A 16492-nucleotide genomic window follows, 5' to 3' on the forward strand; every position below is an offset into this window, starting at 1 on the left:
GGAATTAGGTGTGGCTTGAATGTGTGATCACACTTATGTTGAGGTGGGTCATATTTTTGGCCTTAAGTTATTTACTGCCTTTTAAAAAAACAGCTGATATGGCTTACTTGCTTAAACAAATATGGTTTCTACTGACAATTGAGATGTACAAGCTATGGCATAAGGGGACGACACGCGGATAAGAGGCAATCCATAATTTAGATTAAAACATTAATGAGCGAGCTAGTACGGACGTAGTCATAACTATTTGTTCAGCACTTTTGATATGTACAGCGGCAGAATTCAGAACATGGGCCGTTCTTACAGTGTTCTCCCTGTACACCAAGTCAGAACCGTAGGATAAATAAAGGGGGCATATAAGCAGACAATGAAACTGTTACAATATTCGATGATTACATTTCTCAAAAACAGGTTAAAGGCTACATGTGCACCACCAAGTCAGAACAGTAGGTGAAATTAAGAGGTGAGGCTAGACCAAATTATTAGAGTGAGGCACATGGGCTACTAACAGTTCACTGCACAACATACACTTAGTATTACTTTCTTAGCTACAGTATACATATCTCCCTGCCATATTACATCCTTTATGCAGCAGCATACATTACATTTTTGGACTCGCCTTGTTGTGCTGTGCTCACTTGAATTTGGAACTTGGAAAAGAGACCCTTAATCTTAGACTTGAGACCACACAGCCACTCCAATGAATAGCATGATAATGATTGCTTTGGAATGCTTGCAGTTAGCCACTGATTCCTTCCAAACCACTGAATTTGCGATTTCCAACTTGTGTAATGTTTATGTCCATTGGCCGATGAGCATTGATACGTTTTATCTATAATTTCTCTTCATACGATAAGGATTAAAAAGGATTTGCCAATCGATTGTCGACTTGATTCATGATGATGTCTGCTAGCTAATATTTTGAAAGTATGATGTCCAAGATATAACATGATTTGACATAATTTTATCTGTGGCCAATGACCTATATGGCAGCACCCAACAGGCTTGAATTTTCTAGATCTACCCTTAGACTTGGCGGTGACGTAGTGTCCCCATGAGTGACAGAACACTGAGCCAATCAAGGCGCAATGCTCCATATTTTCTGCTGGCTTGCCCCACCACCACAGAAAGCACTGAGCTAGGCTGAAACACCTGAATTTTGGAGCTGCCTTACTCAAGAAAACAAAAAAGAGACTATGTTTGTATGCGGCTTTATTAACTCAATGATATATATATATATATATATATTACATTGTTTGCAAACTGATATGTGACACGTATTAATGCCAAAATAACATGCAAAAACAGGCAACCCCCCAAAAAAAAGTTTCATTATTTGTATTTTTTATTTTTGCAAAAAATGTGGGGCTCTGCCCCACCTGCCCTGAATGACTGGTCGCCACTGTACAGATCCCACACATACACACACTCTCTCCCTTTATCTCTCTCACTCCCCCTCACATTTATACACACTCTGTCTTTCTCTACCTGTGACTATCTCTCTGGTTTGGAACTTTCCCTTTAAATACCCCCCCTATCGGAAAATAACGGTAGTAAGTTGCCTGCTACGGTCCGGTCAGGGTATCTGACTTCTCGACCACCAGTGAATTGACGTTCAGTCAGACAGGTGCGCGTGCCTTGCGATGAGAACACTGTTGATATCACTCCTCTGCGTCCTCAGCGGGGTGGAGGAGACCCTGGCCGTACCTGCCACGAGAGAGTTCTATATCGCCGCGGTTGAGATCGGTTGGGACTATCTCTACTGGGGCAGCGCTGACCCCGCATCAGAACAAAGGTGAAGTTCTCTCAAGTCATAACCTAATATCTATCCCAATTATTTATTTTTTTAATTTTTGCGTCAATTTTGTTGTAGGCTTTTCTATTCAACTAAAAGTTTCAAATGTATATCACCATGTAGCCCATTTTAATTGTTTTCATGTTTTAATCATTGATTTTTAAGCCTTTTTTTAAATATCCATGTTGATTATGAATTTGTAGGAGGAGGACCAAGGATCCCCCTCAGAAATACATAAAAGCTGTTTATAGAGAATACACTGATTCCACATATTCAGTCCCCAAGCCTACACCAACATGGGCAGGTATTTGTACTAACTTCATTCATTAATTATTAATTACTTTAAGTACATCTTTGGAATTATACGCTACCACACACACGCTCACACAGAGAGAGAGCTAAACAGAGTGTTTTGTGTTGCAGGTATCCAGGGTCCGGTGATCCATGCCCAGGTCAGTGACAGGGTGGTGGTGCACTTTAAGAACCTGGCGTCCCAGCCCTACAGTATCAGCCCTGTGGGGGTCAGCTACTGGAAACAGTCTGAGGGTAATGTCAATATATGTCTACCTACGAACTTACTACTGGAAACAGTCTGAGGGTAATGTCTTTATGTCTACCTACTAACTTCCTACTGGAAACAGTCTGAGGGTAATGTCTTTATGTTTACCAACAAACTTACTACTGGAAACAGTCTGAGGGTAATGTCTTTATGTCTACCTACTAACTTACTACTGGAAACAGTCTGAGGGTAATGTCTTTATGTTTACCAACAAACTTACTAAACAGTCTGAGGGTAATGTCTTTATGTCTACCTACGAACTTACTACTGGAAACAGTCTGAGGGTAATGTCTTTATGTTTACCAACAAACTTACTACTGGAAACAGTCTGGGGGTAATGTCTATATGTCTACCTACTAACTTACTACTGGAAACAGTCTGAGGGTAATGTCTTTATGTTTACAAACAAACTTACTACTGGAAACAGTCTGGGGGTAATGTCTATATGTCTACCTACTAACTTACTACTGGAAACAGTCTGAGGGTAATGTCTTTATGTCTACCTACTAACTTACTACTGGAAACAGTCTGAGGGTAATGTCTTTATGTCTACCTACGAACTTACTACTGGAAACAGTCTGAGGGTAATGTCTATATGTCTACCTACTAACTTACTACTGGAAACAGTCTGAGGGTAATGTCTTTATGTCTACCTACGAACTTACTACTGGAAACAGTCTGAGGGTAATGTCTTTATGTCTACCTACTAACTTACTACTGGAAACAGTCTGAGGGTAATGTCTTTATGTCTACCTACTAACTTACTACTGGAAACAGTCTGAGGGTAATGTCTTTATGTCTACCTACGAACTTACTACTGGAAACAGTCTGAGGGTAATGTCTTTATGTCTACCTACGAACTTACTACTGGAAACAGTCTGAGGGTAATGTCTTTATGTCTACCTACGAACTTACTACTGGAAACAGTCTGAGGGTAATGTCTTTATGTTTACCAACAAACTTACTACTGGAAACAGTCTGAGGGTAATGTCTTTATCTCTACCTACGAACTTACTACTGGAAACAGTCTGAGGGTAATGTCTTTATCTCTACCTACGAACTTAGCAACTTACCGTAAACACTAAATCTGCATGTCTACCTACTAACTTACCGTAAACTGTAAGCCACTGTCACATCCTAGCACTGGTGTTATAAAGTAGACTGAATCCAATAAAGGGCTTACCCACTATTTACTGTCTTGAATTACGTGAACAAGTGTGTGTGTGTGTGTGTGTGTGTGTGTGTGTGTGTGTGTGTGTGTGTGTGTGTGTGTGTGTGTGTGTGTGTGTGTGTGTGTGTGTGTGTGTGTGTGTGTGTGTGTGTGTGTGTCTGCTATGTCAGTCTCTTAGTGTACATGCGTATATTCCTAGCAATATATCTCTTTCTCTCTAGGGGCCGGATACGATGACGCCACGTCTAGCCAGGAGAAGGAGGATGATGCGGTTGCTCCAGGAGGATACTACAAGTACGTCTGGGACATCAACCCTAAAGACGGTCCGACTGTGGGAGACCCAGAATGCCTCACCTACTCCTACTCCTCCCAGGTGGACACTGTACAGGACTTCAACTCTGGGCTCATCGGGGCTCTGCTCATCTGCAAATCAAGTTAGAGACACAACTTTATTCCTGCTATGTTACTCCCACTCACCTTACAGTCAGATACTCCAGAACTTTATTCCTGCTATGTTACTCCCACTCACCTTACAGTCAGATACTCCAGAACTTTATTCCTGCTATGTTACTCCCACTTACCTTACAGTCAGATACTCCAGAACTTTATTCCTGCTATGTTACTCCCACATACCTTACAGTCAGATACTCCAGAACTTTATTCCTGCTATGTTACTCCCACTCACCTTACAGTCAGATACTCCAGAACTTTATTCCTGCTATGTTACTCCCACATACCTTACAGTCAGATACTCCAGAACTTTATTCCTGCTATGTTACTCCCACTCACCTTACAGTCAGATACTCCAGAACTTTATTCCTGCTATGTTACTCCCACTCACCTTACAGTCAGATACTCCAGAACTTTATTCCTGCTATGTTACTCCCACATACCTTACAGTCAGATACTCCAGAACTTTATTCCTGCTATGTTACTCCCACTCACCTTATAGTCAGATACTCCAGAACGTTATTCCTGCTATGTTACTCCCACATACCTTACAGTCAGATACTCCAGAACTTTATTCCTGCTATGTTACTCCCACTCACCTTACAGTCAGATACTCCAGAACTTTATTCCTGCTATGTTACTCCCACATACCTTACAGTCAGATACTCCAGAACTTTATTCCTGCTATGTTACTCCCACTCACCTTACAGTCAGATACTCTAGAACTTTATTCCTGCTATGTTACTCCCACTTACCTTACAGTCAGATACTCCAGAACTTTATTCCTGCTATGTTACTCCCACATACCTTACAGTCAGATACTCCAGAACTTTATTCCCGCTATGTTACTCCCACTTACCTTACAGTCAGATACTCCAGAACTTTATTCCCGCTATGTTACTCCCACTTACAGTCAGATACTCCAGAACTTTATTCCTGCTATGTTACTCCCACGCACCTTACAGTCAGATACTCCAGAACTTTATTCCTGCTATGTTACTCCCACTTACCTTACAGTCAGATACTCCAGAACTTTATTCCTGCTATGTTACTCCCACTCACCTTACAGTCAGATACTCCAGAACTTTATTCCTGCTATGTTACTCCCACATACCTTACAGTCAGATACTCCAGAACTTTATTCTTGCTATGTTACTCCCACATACCTTACAGTCAGATACTCCAGAACTTTATTCCTGCTATGTTACTCCCACATACCTTACAGTCAGATACTCCAGAACTTTATTCCTGCTATGTTACTCCCACACACCCTCCACAACTTTCTCTCTACGTATCACACTCCCCTTACAGTACAGTCAGACCCACTGTGACACATATTTGCTTGGTAAAGGAGGACATGAAAATGGCTGCTGGACTCATAGCTGACTGGGACTTATAATGTGCTCCGCTCTCAGTCATACAGTGATCATGTCCTACCTAATGGAAAGGTTTTGTGAATAGAAGGAGGTCTGAATCACATAATCACCTTACTAAGTAGGGATTGTCAATAGTTTACTGCACATGATGAAGCTTAATACCCAGACTGCCACATCGCCTGATTATTAAACAAATGAGCAATGGACCAAACAAGTAATTTCACCACATGAGTAATTTCACCAAATGCCTCAATTCACTAAATGCGTAAGTTCACCGAATGTACCTTGTGATATTCAGAGAAATCGACTAATGTGTTACCTGTATTATCTGCTTCCCTTGGGTTCTCCCAGCTGCATTTACAGATAATGGAGTTCGGAAAAGCAGAGAGTTTATTCTGCTCTTTGCTGTTTTCGATGAGAGTAAGAGCTGGTACGGAGAGGTGGGGAGTTTCCGGGAAAGATTTAAGAAGGCCAGTGCAAGAAAACAGTATCATACTATCAATGGATACGTCAACTCAACTTTACCAGGTCAGGAGCTAGTTTAGCATGTTACTGTATAGAGTCAACAGTTCAGAGTCCTGTTGTCAAGTATGTTGTAGTAGAAGACTCCAAAAGATGTTTTTGTGTGGGTTGGATGTTTGGTATGTGTGTAGGTCTGACGATGTGCCAGGGACGAGATCATGTGTTCTGGCATCTCATTGGAATGGAAACGTCTCCAGGGATCCACTCCATACAGCTCCAGGATCACACTCTGCAGGTACATCAGATAATTCAAGTTCAAATCAGGGTTTACTTAAAGTTGTCAACAAATCATAACTAATGGTCATATGTGACAATCAACCAAGATTTTCATTTGATAATTTTGCCAGTTCAGTTGTTATAAGTCGGCAGGTAGGGGTGGCAGGTAGGTTAGTGGTTAGAGTGTTGGGCCAGTAACTGAAAGGTTGCTAGTTTGAATCCCCGAGCTGACAAGGTAAAAATCTGTCCTTCTGCCCCTGAACAAGGCAGTTAACTCACTGTTCCCCTGTAGGCCGTTATTGTAAAATAAGAATTTGTTCTTAACTGACTTGCCCGGTGAAATAAAAAAGAAGTAGTTTGTGAGAATGTGTAACCAGTTCAGCAGCATTTCAGTGTGAGCCTAACTCTACCCTTGTCATTCCAGGTGATGGCCCACCGTAAGGTTACCGTGGAGATGACCCCTATGACGTTCACCACAGCGGAGATGAAGCCCAGCACTCAGGGGAAGTTCCTCATCAGCTGTCAGATTCAAGAACACCGCCACGGTAAGAGTATGTTCTCTCAAAGTTGTGAAATAAAGTTTTGATCAATTTCAAAGTTCGCAATTTGATTTGACACTCCTGTGTGAGGTAACAGAGTACATTTGTACATTTGAGCCAGAGTAGCATGAATTATTATGTGGTTGAGAATGTGGTATAAGGTGTTTATATTGCATCTATAAGGTGTCTTGTGAGTTGCTATAAGGTGTCTCTGTATGTTTTTGTTCCAGCGGGTATGAGTGCAGTCTTTAAGGTGGAGGACTGCCCAGAGCCTGTGACGGTGCCCGGTCCTGACGTGCGTCGGGTTCAGCAGTCTGAGAATGAGGAGGACTATGAATATGGAGATGACATGTTTGAGACCTTTGTGTTTAAGCCTGGGAAAGGTCAGGCTGTGGGGCGCTCCCGAGGGGGGAAGAACAAAATCTGGGTCCATTACATCGCTGCTGAGGAGATCATCTGGGATTACGCACCCCACCTCAGCCAGGGAGACAGGTAGGAAACCCCACCTCAGCCAGGGAGACAGGTAGGAAACCCCACCTCAGCCAGGGAGACAGGTAGGAAACCCCACCTCAGCCAGGGAGACAGGTAGGAAACCCCACCTCAGCCAGGGAGACAGGTAGGAAACCCCACCTCAGCCAGGGAGACAGGTAGGAAACCCCACCTCAGCCAGGGAGACAGGTAGGAAACCCCACCTCAGCCAGGGAGACAGGTAGGAAACCCCACCTCAGCCAGGGAGACAGGTAGGAAACCCCACCTCAGCCAGGGAGACAGGTAGGAAACCCCACCTCAGCCAGGGAGACAGGTAGGAAACCCCACCTCAGCCAGGGAGACAGGTAGGAAACCCCACCTCAGCCAGGGAGACAGGTAGGAAACCCCACCTCAGCCAGGGAGACAGGTAGGAAACCCCACCTCAGCCAGGGAGACAGGTAGGAAACCCCACCTCAGCCAGGGAGACAGGTAGGAAACCTCACATCAGCGAGGGAGACATGTAGGAAACCCCACCTCAGTGAGGGAGGCAGGTATAAAACCCCACCTCTGTGAGGGAAATAGGTACGAAACCACAACTCTGTGAGGGAGACAGGTAAGAAACCGCACCTCAGTGAGGGAGGCAGGTAGGAAAACCCCACCTCAGTGAGGGAGACAGGTAGGAAACCCCACCTCTGTGAGGGAAACAGGTACGAAACCACACCTCTGTGAGGGAGACAGGTAGGAAACCCCACCTCAGTGAGGGAAACAGGTAGGAAACCCCACCTCAGTGAGGGAGACATGTAGGAAACCCCACCTCAGTGAGGGAGACAGGTAGGAAACCCCACCTCTGTGAGGGAGACAGGTACGAAACCCCACCTCAGTGAGGGAGTCAGGTACAAAACCCCACCTCTGTGAGGGAGACAGGTAGGAAACCCCACCTCAGCCAGGGAGACAGGTAGGAAACCCCACCTCAGTGAGGGAGACAGGTAGGAAACCCCACCTCAGTGAGGGAGACAGGTAGAAAACCCCACCTATGTGAGGGAGACAGGTAGAAAACCCCACCTCAGTGAGGGAAATAGGTACGAAACCACAACTCTGTGAGGGAGACAGGTAAGAAACCGCACCTCAGTGAGGGAGGCAGGTAAGAAACCGCACCTCAGTGAGGGAGACAGGTAGGAAACCCCACCTCTGTGAGGGAGACAGGTAGGAAACCCCACCTCTGTGAGGGAGACAGGTAGGAAACCCCACCTCTGTGAGGGAGACAGGTAGGAAACCCCACCTCAGTGAGGGAGACAGGTAGGAAACCCCACCTCTGTGAGGGAGACAGGTAGGAAACCCCACCTCAGTGAGGGAAACAGGTAGGAAACCCCACCTCAGTGAGGGAGACAGGTAGGAAACCACACCTCTGTGAGGGAGCCAGGTAGGAAACCCCACCTCAGTGAGGGAAACAGGTAGGAAACCCCACCTCAGTGAGGGAGACAGGTAGGAAACCCCACCTCTGTGAGGGAGACAGGTACGAAACCCCACCTCAGTGAGGGAGACAGGTACAAAACCCCACCTCTGTGAGGGAGACAGGTAGGAAACCCCACCTCAGTGAGGGAGACAGGTAGGAAACCCCACCTCAGTGAGGGAGACAGTTAGGAAACCCCACCTCAGCCAGGGAGACAGGTACAAAACCCCACCTCAGTGAGGGAGAAGAGAGGAAACCCCACCTCAGTGAGGGAGACAGGTAGAAAACCCCACCTCAGTGAGGGAGACAGGTAGAAAACCCCACCTCAGCCAGGGAGACAGGTAGGAAACCCCACCTCAGTGAGGGAGACAGGTAGGAAACCCCACCTCAGCCAGGGAGACAGGTACAAAACCCCACCTCAGTGAGGGAGACAGGTACAAAACCCCACCTCAGTGAGGGAGACAGGTAGAAAACCCCACCTCTGTGAGGGAGACAGGTAGGAAACCCCACCTCAGTGAGGGAGACAGGTAGAAAACCCCATCTCAGTGAGGGAGACAGGTAGAAAACCCCACCTCTGTGAGGGAGACAGGTAGGAAACCCCACCTCAGTGAGGGAGACAGGTAGGAGAGAGGGTGAAGGGCCGACAGGGAGGGAGGGGGGGGGGGTAAGAGAGAGGGGGAGAGATAGAGAGGGAGAGCGATACAGGGAGGAAAGAAGGAATACGTGAAGGAATAGGTGGCAAAGGTGGGAGAATGGGAGTGAAATGGAAATGGAAAGGAAGAGGGAGGGAGGGAGGGAGGACCGAGAAAGGGAGAGGGTCAGAGAGACTGTATAGTAAGAGTTCAGATGGGAGGGAGGACCGAGAAAGGGAGAGGGTCAGAGAGACTGTGTAGTAAGAGTTCAGATGGGAGGGAGGACCGAGAAAGGGAGAGGGTCAGAGAGACTGTGTAAGTAAGAGTTCAGATGGGAGGGAGGACCGAGAAAGGGAGAGGGTCAGAGAGACTGTGTATAGTAAGAGTTCAGATGGGAGGGAGGACCGAGAAAGGGAGAGGGTCAGATAAAGACTAGGACAGGAAAGGGAGAGATAGCATTGCTCAGAGTTCATGATACTAACGATGCTGATACTACCCTCCCTCCATTGTCTCTGTGTTCCAGTCAACTGTTTTCGGAATACTTCCCCAGGGGGCCTCATCAGCTGGGTCATGAATATAAGAAGGTGGTGTATGTAGAATACACTGACCAGACCTTCACCAAGAGGAAATCACCTGTTAAAAGACTGCTGGGACCACTGCTCAGAGGACAGGTGGACGAACACTTCCAGGTGTGTGTACCACAATCAACAAAACAAACAAACAAAAAAGATGTATCTGAATAGATAGTAAAGAAAGTAAAGATCACTCTCATTGTTTCTTCAGATAGTGTTCAAGAACCTAGCAAGTCGTCCTTTCAACATATATCCAAACGGCCTCACCACGATTTCTCCACTGCGTAAAACAGGGAATGGTAAGATAAACAAAAAGGTGGCATTATGATAAGATAATATTGCTGGCTATGCATTTAGGTTTAGAATCATAACTAAGTCCTTCGTGGAATATAGTCATCATATGTGGTGTGTTTATATGTTGAGGTCTGGAGAATCTCATAAAAAGTGATTTTATAGTAATTTTATTAGTCTAATAGTCATTCTATTACACTAATAAAATCTCTTAGTCTCTTAGTCATTCCTGTTCCCCCCGTGGTGTCTATGTATGTGTGTGTAGAGGGTGAAAAAGACCTTCGCTCACTGGCTGTACCCCCCAACGGGACATATGGGTACGTGTGGAAACTAACAGCAGAGGACGGGCCCCTGGAGAGAGACCCACAGTGTCTGACCCGTCTGTACCAGAGTACCATCAACCCTGAGAGAGACCTGGCCACTGGCCTCGTAGGACCCCTCCTCATCTGCAAGAAGGACTCCATGGACACCAGGGGGCGGCTGGTGAGAATCGACACTTCATATGTCCATAATGACACACGGGTTGGTTTTTCAGACACAGATTAAGTCTTGAAATAAGAATAACGTTCAATGGAGAATAGAGATGTGTCCGGGAAACTGGCCCAATATGACATATCAATGCATTATCTCTCCTGCAGCTTGCTCAAGTCATACACTGATAACTTTGATTTTGCTGTTTGTAGCAGTGTGAGAGTATGTGAGATGTTGTGGTTATCCTAATCTAAGATGTCCAACTTGCAGGTGGGCCCAGATAAAGTGAAGCAGTTGATGTTCGCTGTGTTTGATGAAAACAAGAGTTGGAACATCAATGACAACATTCAGAAGTACAGCAGAGACCCCTCCATGGTCAACCCTACAGACCCTGACTTCTACAACTCCAATGTCATCTACAGTAAGTGGGGTTTTCCTGCCTGGTTATCTTGTATTTCTTGATGAAGGTGGTGACACCTCCTTCATGTCTGCTCTGTCACCCCTCCTATGTTTTAGATTTTGAACTGGATCTTGATCTCATTTTTGTTTACAGATGTGAACGGGATCATGTTCAACGGGCAGATGATCCAGCTGTGTAAGGATGACGTGACCTTCTGGCACCTGGCCAACGTGGGGACACAGAGCGACTTCCTGTCCGTCTACTTCACAGGAAACCCCTTCATGAGGGACAACGTGTATGAGTCCGTTCTCACACTCTTCCCAATGTCTGGGGAGACTGTTACCATGGAGACCGAGCTAATTGGTAAGGTCAAATGACAATGTTTGTTTCTCAGCCATTGCTGTTTTTGATGCTGCTGCAGTTGTGTTCAGTAGGCATAAATTGGAAGAACATTTTTGAAACAGAGAGGTGCTACAGGTCCATTAAGAACACAGGTTTCACTACGGTGCGCCCTACTAAAACCTAACCCTGACCTGAGAGATTTTTTTCTGAAGTGTTGTGAGCTGATGTTTATTTAATCCTCAGGTGAGTGGGAGATCAGTGCTTTCGACAGTAGCCTGAAAAGCCGTGGCATGAGCGCCCGCTACTCCGTCCTGTCTTGTAACATTGAACTGCTTGTGGACAACGAGGACCTAGAGTACGGCCTGGAGGACGTCCTGCCTGATTACGTAGACCAGTTCTTCAAACCGAGATCCCTCCGCCCCCGGCTACAGAACAGGACCGTAGCCGTCAGAGTCTGCAGGAATCAACCCAGCTTAAACCAGAACACAACAACACCGAAAACAGGAAATTACACAGATAACGAAGTCGCCATCGGAGAATCTGGGGACCACGGGTCTGATAACAATGTCACATTTAAGGCAGGGGACCAGAGGTCAATCTGTGAGGTCAGGTATGTGACGGTGTTGTCTGCTGACGAGGAGGGCAACCTGCTCTCCCAGGGAGGGATCCCCACAGACGTTCTGAAGCAACTGGAGAAGGATGGAGAGTGGAAGGCTTCAGAGACCCAGGAGGGAGGGGGCCTGGGTGGGGAGCAGGGGGGGAAGAGACAAAGACGCCAGGCCAGGGTAGAAGGAGGAGAGGATGGGGAGAAGGTAGAGGAGGGTGGTCTGGGCAGGAAGCAGGGGGGGAAGAGACAAAGACGCCAGGCCAGGGTAGAAGGAGGAGAGGATGGGGAGGAGGTAGAGGAGGGTGGTCTGGGCAGGAAGCAGGGGGGGAAGAGACAAAGACGCCAGGCCAGGGTAGAAGGAGGAGAGGATGGGGAGGAGGTAGAGGAGGGTGGTCTGGGCAGGGAGCAGGGGGGGAATGGAAGACAGAGACGCCAGGCCAGTTTGGAGGGTAGAGAGAGCAACAAGCTAGCGGAGAACTGTGAGGAGGAGGTGCTGAAGGAGTGGAAGGGCCGGGTATATGGGGAGGCGCTGGAGCAGGAGCAGAGAGAAGAGCAGAAGGTGGAGGTGTTGGATCAGCAGGAGGAGCAGGGACAAAAGGGGGAGTTGGATCGAGATTCACATCCTCTAAGCACATATCACGCAGATAAGGACCCTCTACTGTTGGAGTTAGATGGATGGAGGGATCTAGACCCCCTGAAAAACACTTTGAAAGCGCTCCCGGATCAGCTGAAGGTGCAGCAGCAGAGGGAGGAGCAGAAAGCTGGGGAGGTGCATCCCCTCAACAACAACCCTCACACAGATCCGGACACACCTTTACTGGATTTGTTGGATCTAGACTTCTCCAATGTCTCCAATGACAACGAGACGGCTCCCAGGAACGCAGTGTCTCTGGAGTATGATGACTATAGTGAGAAGGACACTGTGGCACCCTACAAGGGGACAGAGGACAACCTGGACCTGAGGACCACAGATGGACATTACCGCAGCTACTACATCGCTGCGCAGGAGATCACATGGGACTATGGGATCAGGAAACCACATCAGCTCATAAAAACAAGGTAGTGTTTGGTTTTTGTAAGTATCTGGTTTCTTGGACACTTATGTTTAGTCTTTGAGCAGCACTTTCAATGGAGAATTTCAATTGAATATGCCTCTTAGTCTAGAACTAGGCCTAGTCTGTGTCTGGCCCTATCTGTTCATTAAAGAAATCCTGTTTCTGATTGATCAGCTCAATCTAAAAGGAAAAGCTGCTCTCTAGTAGCTCCGATGCAATACTTTATTTACCAACGTTCCAACGACAGGCTGTCTTTTATCAGGCTATTGATCAACGGCAAGCTGTCTTTTATCAGGCTATTGATCAATGGCAAGCTGTCTTTTATCAGGCTATTGATCAATGGCAAGCTGTCTTTTATCAGGCTATTGATCAATGGCAAGCTGTCTTTTATCAGGCTATTGATCAATGGCAAGCTGTCTTTTATCAGGCTATTGATCAATGGCAAGCTGTCTTTTATCAGGCTATTGATCAATGGCAAGCTGTCTTTTATCAGGCTATTGATCAATGGCAAGCTGTCTTTTATCAGGCTATTGATCAATGGCAAGCTGTCTTTTATCAGGCTATTGATCAATGGCAAGCTGTCTTTTATCAGGCTATTGATCAACGGCAAGCTGTCTTTTATCAGGCTATTGATCAACGGCAAGCTGTCTTTTATCAGGCTATTGATCAACGGCAAGCTGTCTTTTATCAGGCTATTGATCAACGGCAAGCTGTCTTTTATCAGGCTATTGATTAGCTCATCAACTCCCAACTGTTCCCTCCCCAGAGAGAGGCGTAGGGGAATGAGGAAGTTCCTGGCGGAATATAAGAAGGTGGTGTTCAGGGCCTACAGTGAGAGAGACTTCCAGATCCCCGTCACCAGAGGAGAGCTGCAGGAACATCTGGGACTCATGGGCCCTATCATTAAAGCTGAGATCAACGACCTCCTTACCGTGAGTGGAGATCAATGATCATCTTATTAATTCACTGATGTTTCAAATCAATTCATATTTTGGTGGCCTTAGCTCAACTACTAGTAACCTCGTCAAGGTGTTTCGGAGTTCTTGGTGTTATGGCTAAGGTGTTGGACAGTTTCAGGAACCATGGTTTGAATCCAGGTTGCATTACCCCCTGAATTCACTGCAATATTATTTTCATGGCATATTCTCAGATATCAGATTCTGTATATAATGCTGTTAAACATTTACTTGATCTTAACCTTGACCCGTTTTCTTTGTCTTGATGCTGATCTTGATCTTGACCTCGACAGGTGACCTTCAAGAACATGGCGTCCAGGCCGTACTCCCTGCACCTCCATGGAGTGTATGATAAGACCCAGGGTGATGGATGGACCCAGACCCAGTGGGGGTCCTCCAGGGCTGGGGTGGCGGGGGTCCCTGGGGAGGCGGTCCAGCCTGGGGAGGTCAGGGTCTACACCTGGAGGATCACCAGGAAGCAGGGGCCCACCGCTGCAGAGTTTGACTGTAAGGCCGGGGCCTACTACTCTACACAGAATAAGGCAGGTGGCACTGTCAACATTTCCTCTACCTGTATATTAAAAAGCTAGCTCATAGTTAGGCCTCATAACTGTCTTTTATTTTCGTTAGACAGCTTATCAATGTTTTGACATGATTTTCCCTGCATGCACTTTGTTGTTCTGGCATGTGTATTTGACTGTGTGGCTTTGTGTTCTGTTCTCACCCCTCAACAGGTGAAGGACCTCCACTCCGGTCTGATTGGCCCCTTAGTAATCTGTAAACCAGGCACCCTCCACCCCCAACTGAACCTACAGCCCAACCTACAGGAGTACGCCCTCCTCTTCCACACCTTCGACGAGACCAAGAGCTGGTACCTGGACGAGAACATCCGTCAGTACTGCATCCCGCCCTGCCAGGCCCGGAGAGATGACCCCTGGTTTCAGCTCAGCAACAAGTTTGCAGGTAAAGTTACTCAGACTCCCTCCTAATATCAATATTAGTTTCATAATAAATACATTAAAATAGATTTCTAGTGAATTTCTCTGTTTGTTTAGGTTCATACTCATATCTGATCGATTGTTTGTGTTTGAGATTCATTTCTCTGGAAAATCTTTCCTTGTTACCGTAGCGATAAACGGCTACGTGGCAGAGACACTTCCTGGTCTGATGGTTGCCCAGCACCAGCAAGTCAGGTGGCACCTGCTGAATGTCGGGGGCAACGGAGAGTATCACGCCGCCCACTTCCACGGTCTGCCCTTCAGCATTCACAAGGAGCAGGAGCATCGCATGGGGGTGTACAACCTCTATCCTGGTAAATCCACACACTAAAAAACACACGCAAACACATACACAACCACAGTTACCACACACACACACACACACACACACACACACACACACACACACACACACACACACACACACACACAAATGCACACACACACACACACACACACACATACTGTACACACACACACATACACATGCCCACACAATAAAATAATAGTCAATCATAATGAATCAATCAAGAATGTCACCTGTCCCACCTTGGTCTCTGTCCCCCTCTCCAGGTGTGTTTGGCACAGTGGAGATGAGGCCGGCCACGGTGGGGACCTGGATGGTGGAGTGTACAGTTGGAGAGCACCAGCTGGCCGGCATGAGGGCTAAACTACTGGTCTACAACCCACGTAAGTAGCCTACCACACCTCCCAACCCATGTAGGTACCACACCTCCCAACCCATGTAGGTACCACACCTCCCAACCCATGTAGGTACCACACCTCACAACCCATGTAGGTACCACACCTCACAACCCATGTAGGTACCACACCATACAACCCATGTAGGTACCACACCTCACAACCCATGTAGGTACCACACCTCACAACCCATGTAGGTACCACACCTCACAACCCATGTAGGTACCACACCTCACAACCCATGTAGGTACCACACCTCACAACCCATGTAGGTACCACACCTCACAACCCATGTAGGTACCACACCTCCCAACCCATGTAGGTACCACACCTCCCAACCCATGTAGGTACCACACCTCACAACCCATGTAGGTACCACACCTCACAACCCATGTAGGTACCACACCTCACAACCCATGTAGGTACCACACCTCCCAACCCATGTAGGTACCACACCTCCCAACCCATGTAGGTACCACACCTCACAACCCATGTAGGTACCACACCATACAACCCATGCAGGTACCACACCTCACAACCCATGTAGGTACCACACCTCACAACCCATGTAGGTACCACACCATACAACCCATGCAGGTACCACACCTCACAACCCATGTAGGTACCACACCTCACAACCCATGTAGGTACCACACCTCACAACCCATGTAGGTACCACACCTCACAACCCATGTAGGTACCACACCTCACAACCCATGTAGGTACCACACCATATAACCCATGTAGGTACCACACCTCACAACCCATGTAGGTACCACACCTCACAACCCATGTAGGTACCACACCTCACAACCCATGTAGGTACCACACCTCACAACCCATGTAGGTACCACACCATACAACCCATGTAGGTACCACACCTTACAACCCATGTAGGTACCACACCTCACAACCCATGT

The 16492-nt window shown here is 46.9% G+C and overlaps 1 protein-coding gene across 2 annotated transcripts in view; it reads left to right on the forward strand.

The window, feature by feature from the left end:
• The first annotated feature begins 1464 nt into the window (after positions 1–1464).
• Positions 1465–16492, forward strand: part of LOC139574577 (coagulation factor VIII-like) — a 29911-nt gene continuing 14883 nt past the window's right edge. The window contains exons 1-19 of one of the 2 annotated variants that reach the window (XM_071399301.1): positions 1465–1795; positions 1999–2099; positions 2219–2341; positions 3747–3959; positions 5703–5879; positions 6005–6108; positions 6514–6634; positions 6859–7120; positions 9702–9867; positions 9962–10049; positions 10307–10524; positions 10783–10933; positions 11066–11275; positions 11498–12920; positions 13683–13848; positions 14166–14414; positions 14607–14835; positions 15002–15184; positions 15444–15560. In XM_071399301.1, the coding sequence (XP_071255402.1) occupies positions 1644–1795; positions 1999–2099; positions 2219–2341; positions 3747–3959; positions 5703–5879; positions 6005–6108; positions 6514–6634; positions 6859–7120; positions 9702–9867; positions 9962–10049; positions 10307–10524; positions 10783–10933; positions 11066–11275; positions 11498–12920; positions 13683–13848; positions 14166–14414; positions 14607–14835; positions 15002–15184; positions 15444–15560 (4453 nt within the window). In that variant the 5' untranslated portion in view covers positions 1465–1643. Of the gene's footprint in view, positions 1796–1998; positions 2100–2218; positions 2342–3374; positions 3389–3746; positions 3960–5702; positions 5880–6004; positions 6109–6513; positions 6635–6858; positions 7121–9701; positions 9868–9961; positions 10050–10306; positions 10525–10782; positions 10934–11065; positions 11276–11497; positions 12921–13682; positions 13849–14165; positions 14415–14606; positions 14836–15001; positions 15185–15443; positions 15561–16492 lie in introns of those variants that run through there. The other variant, XM_071399302.1, reaches the window with a different exon arrangement.

This window comes from Salvelinus alpinus, chromosome 4, assembly GCF_045679555.1.
Source record: "Salvelinus alpinus chromosome 4, SLU_Salpinus.1, whole genome shotgun sequence".
NCBI lineage: Eukaryota > Metazoa > Chordata > Actinopteri > Salmoniformes > Salmonidae > Salvelinus > Salvelinus alpinus.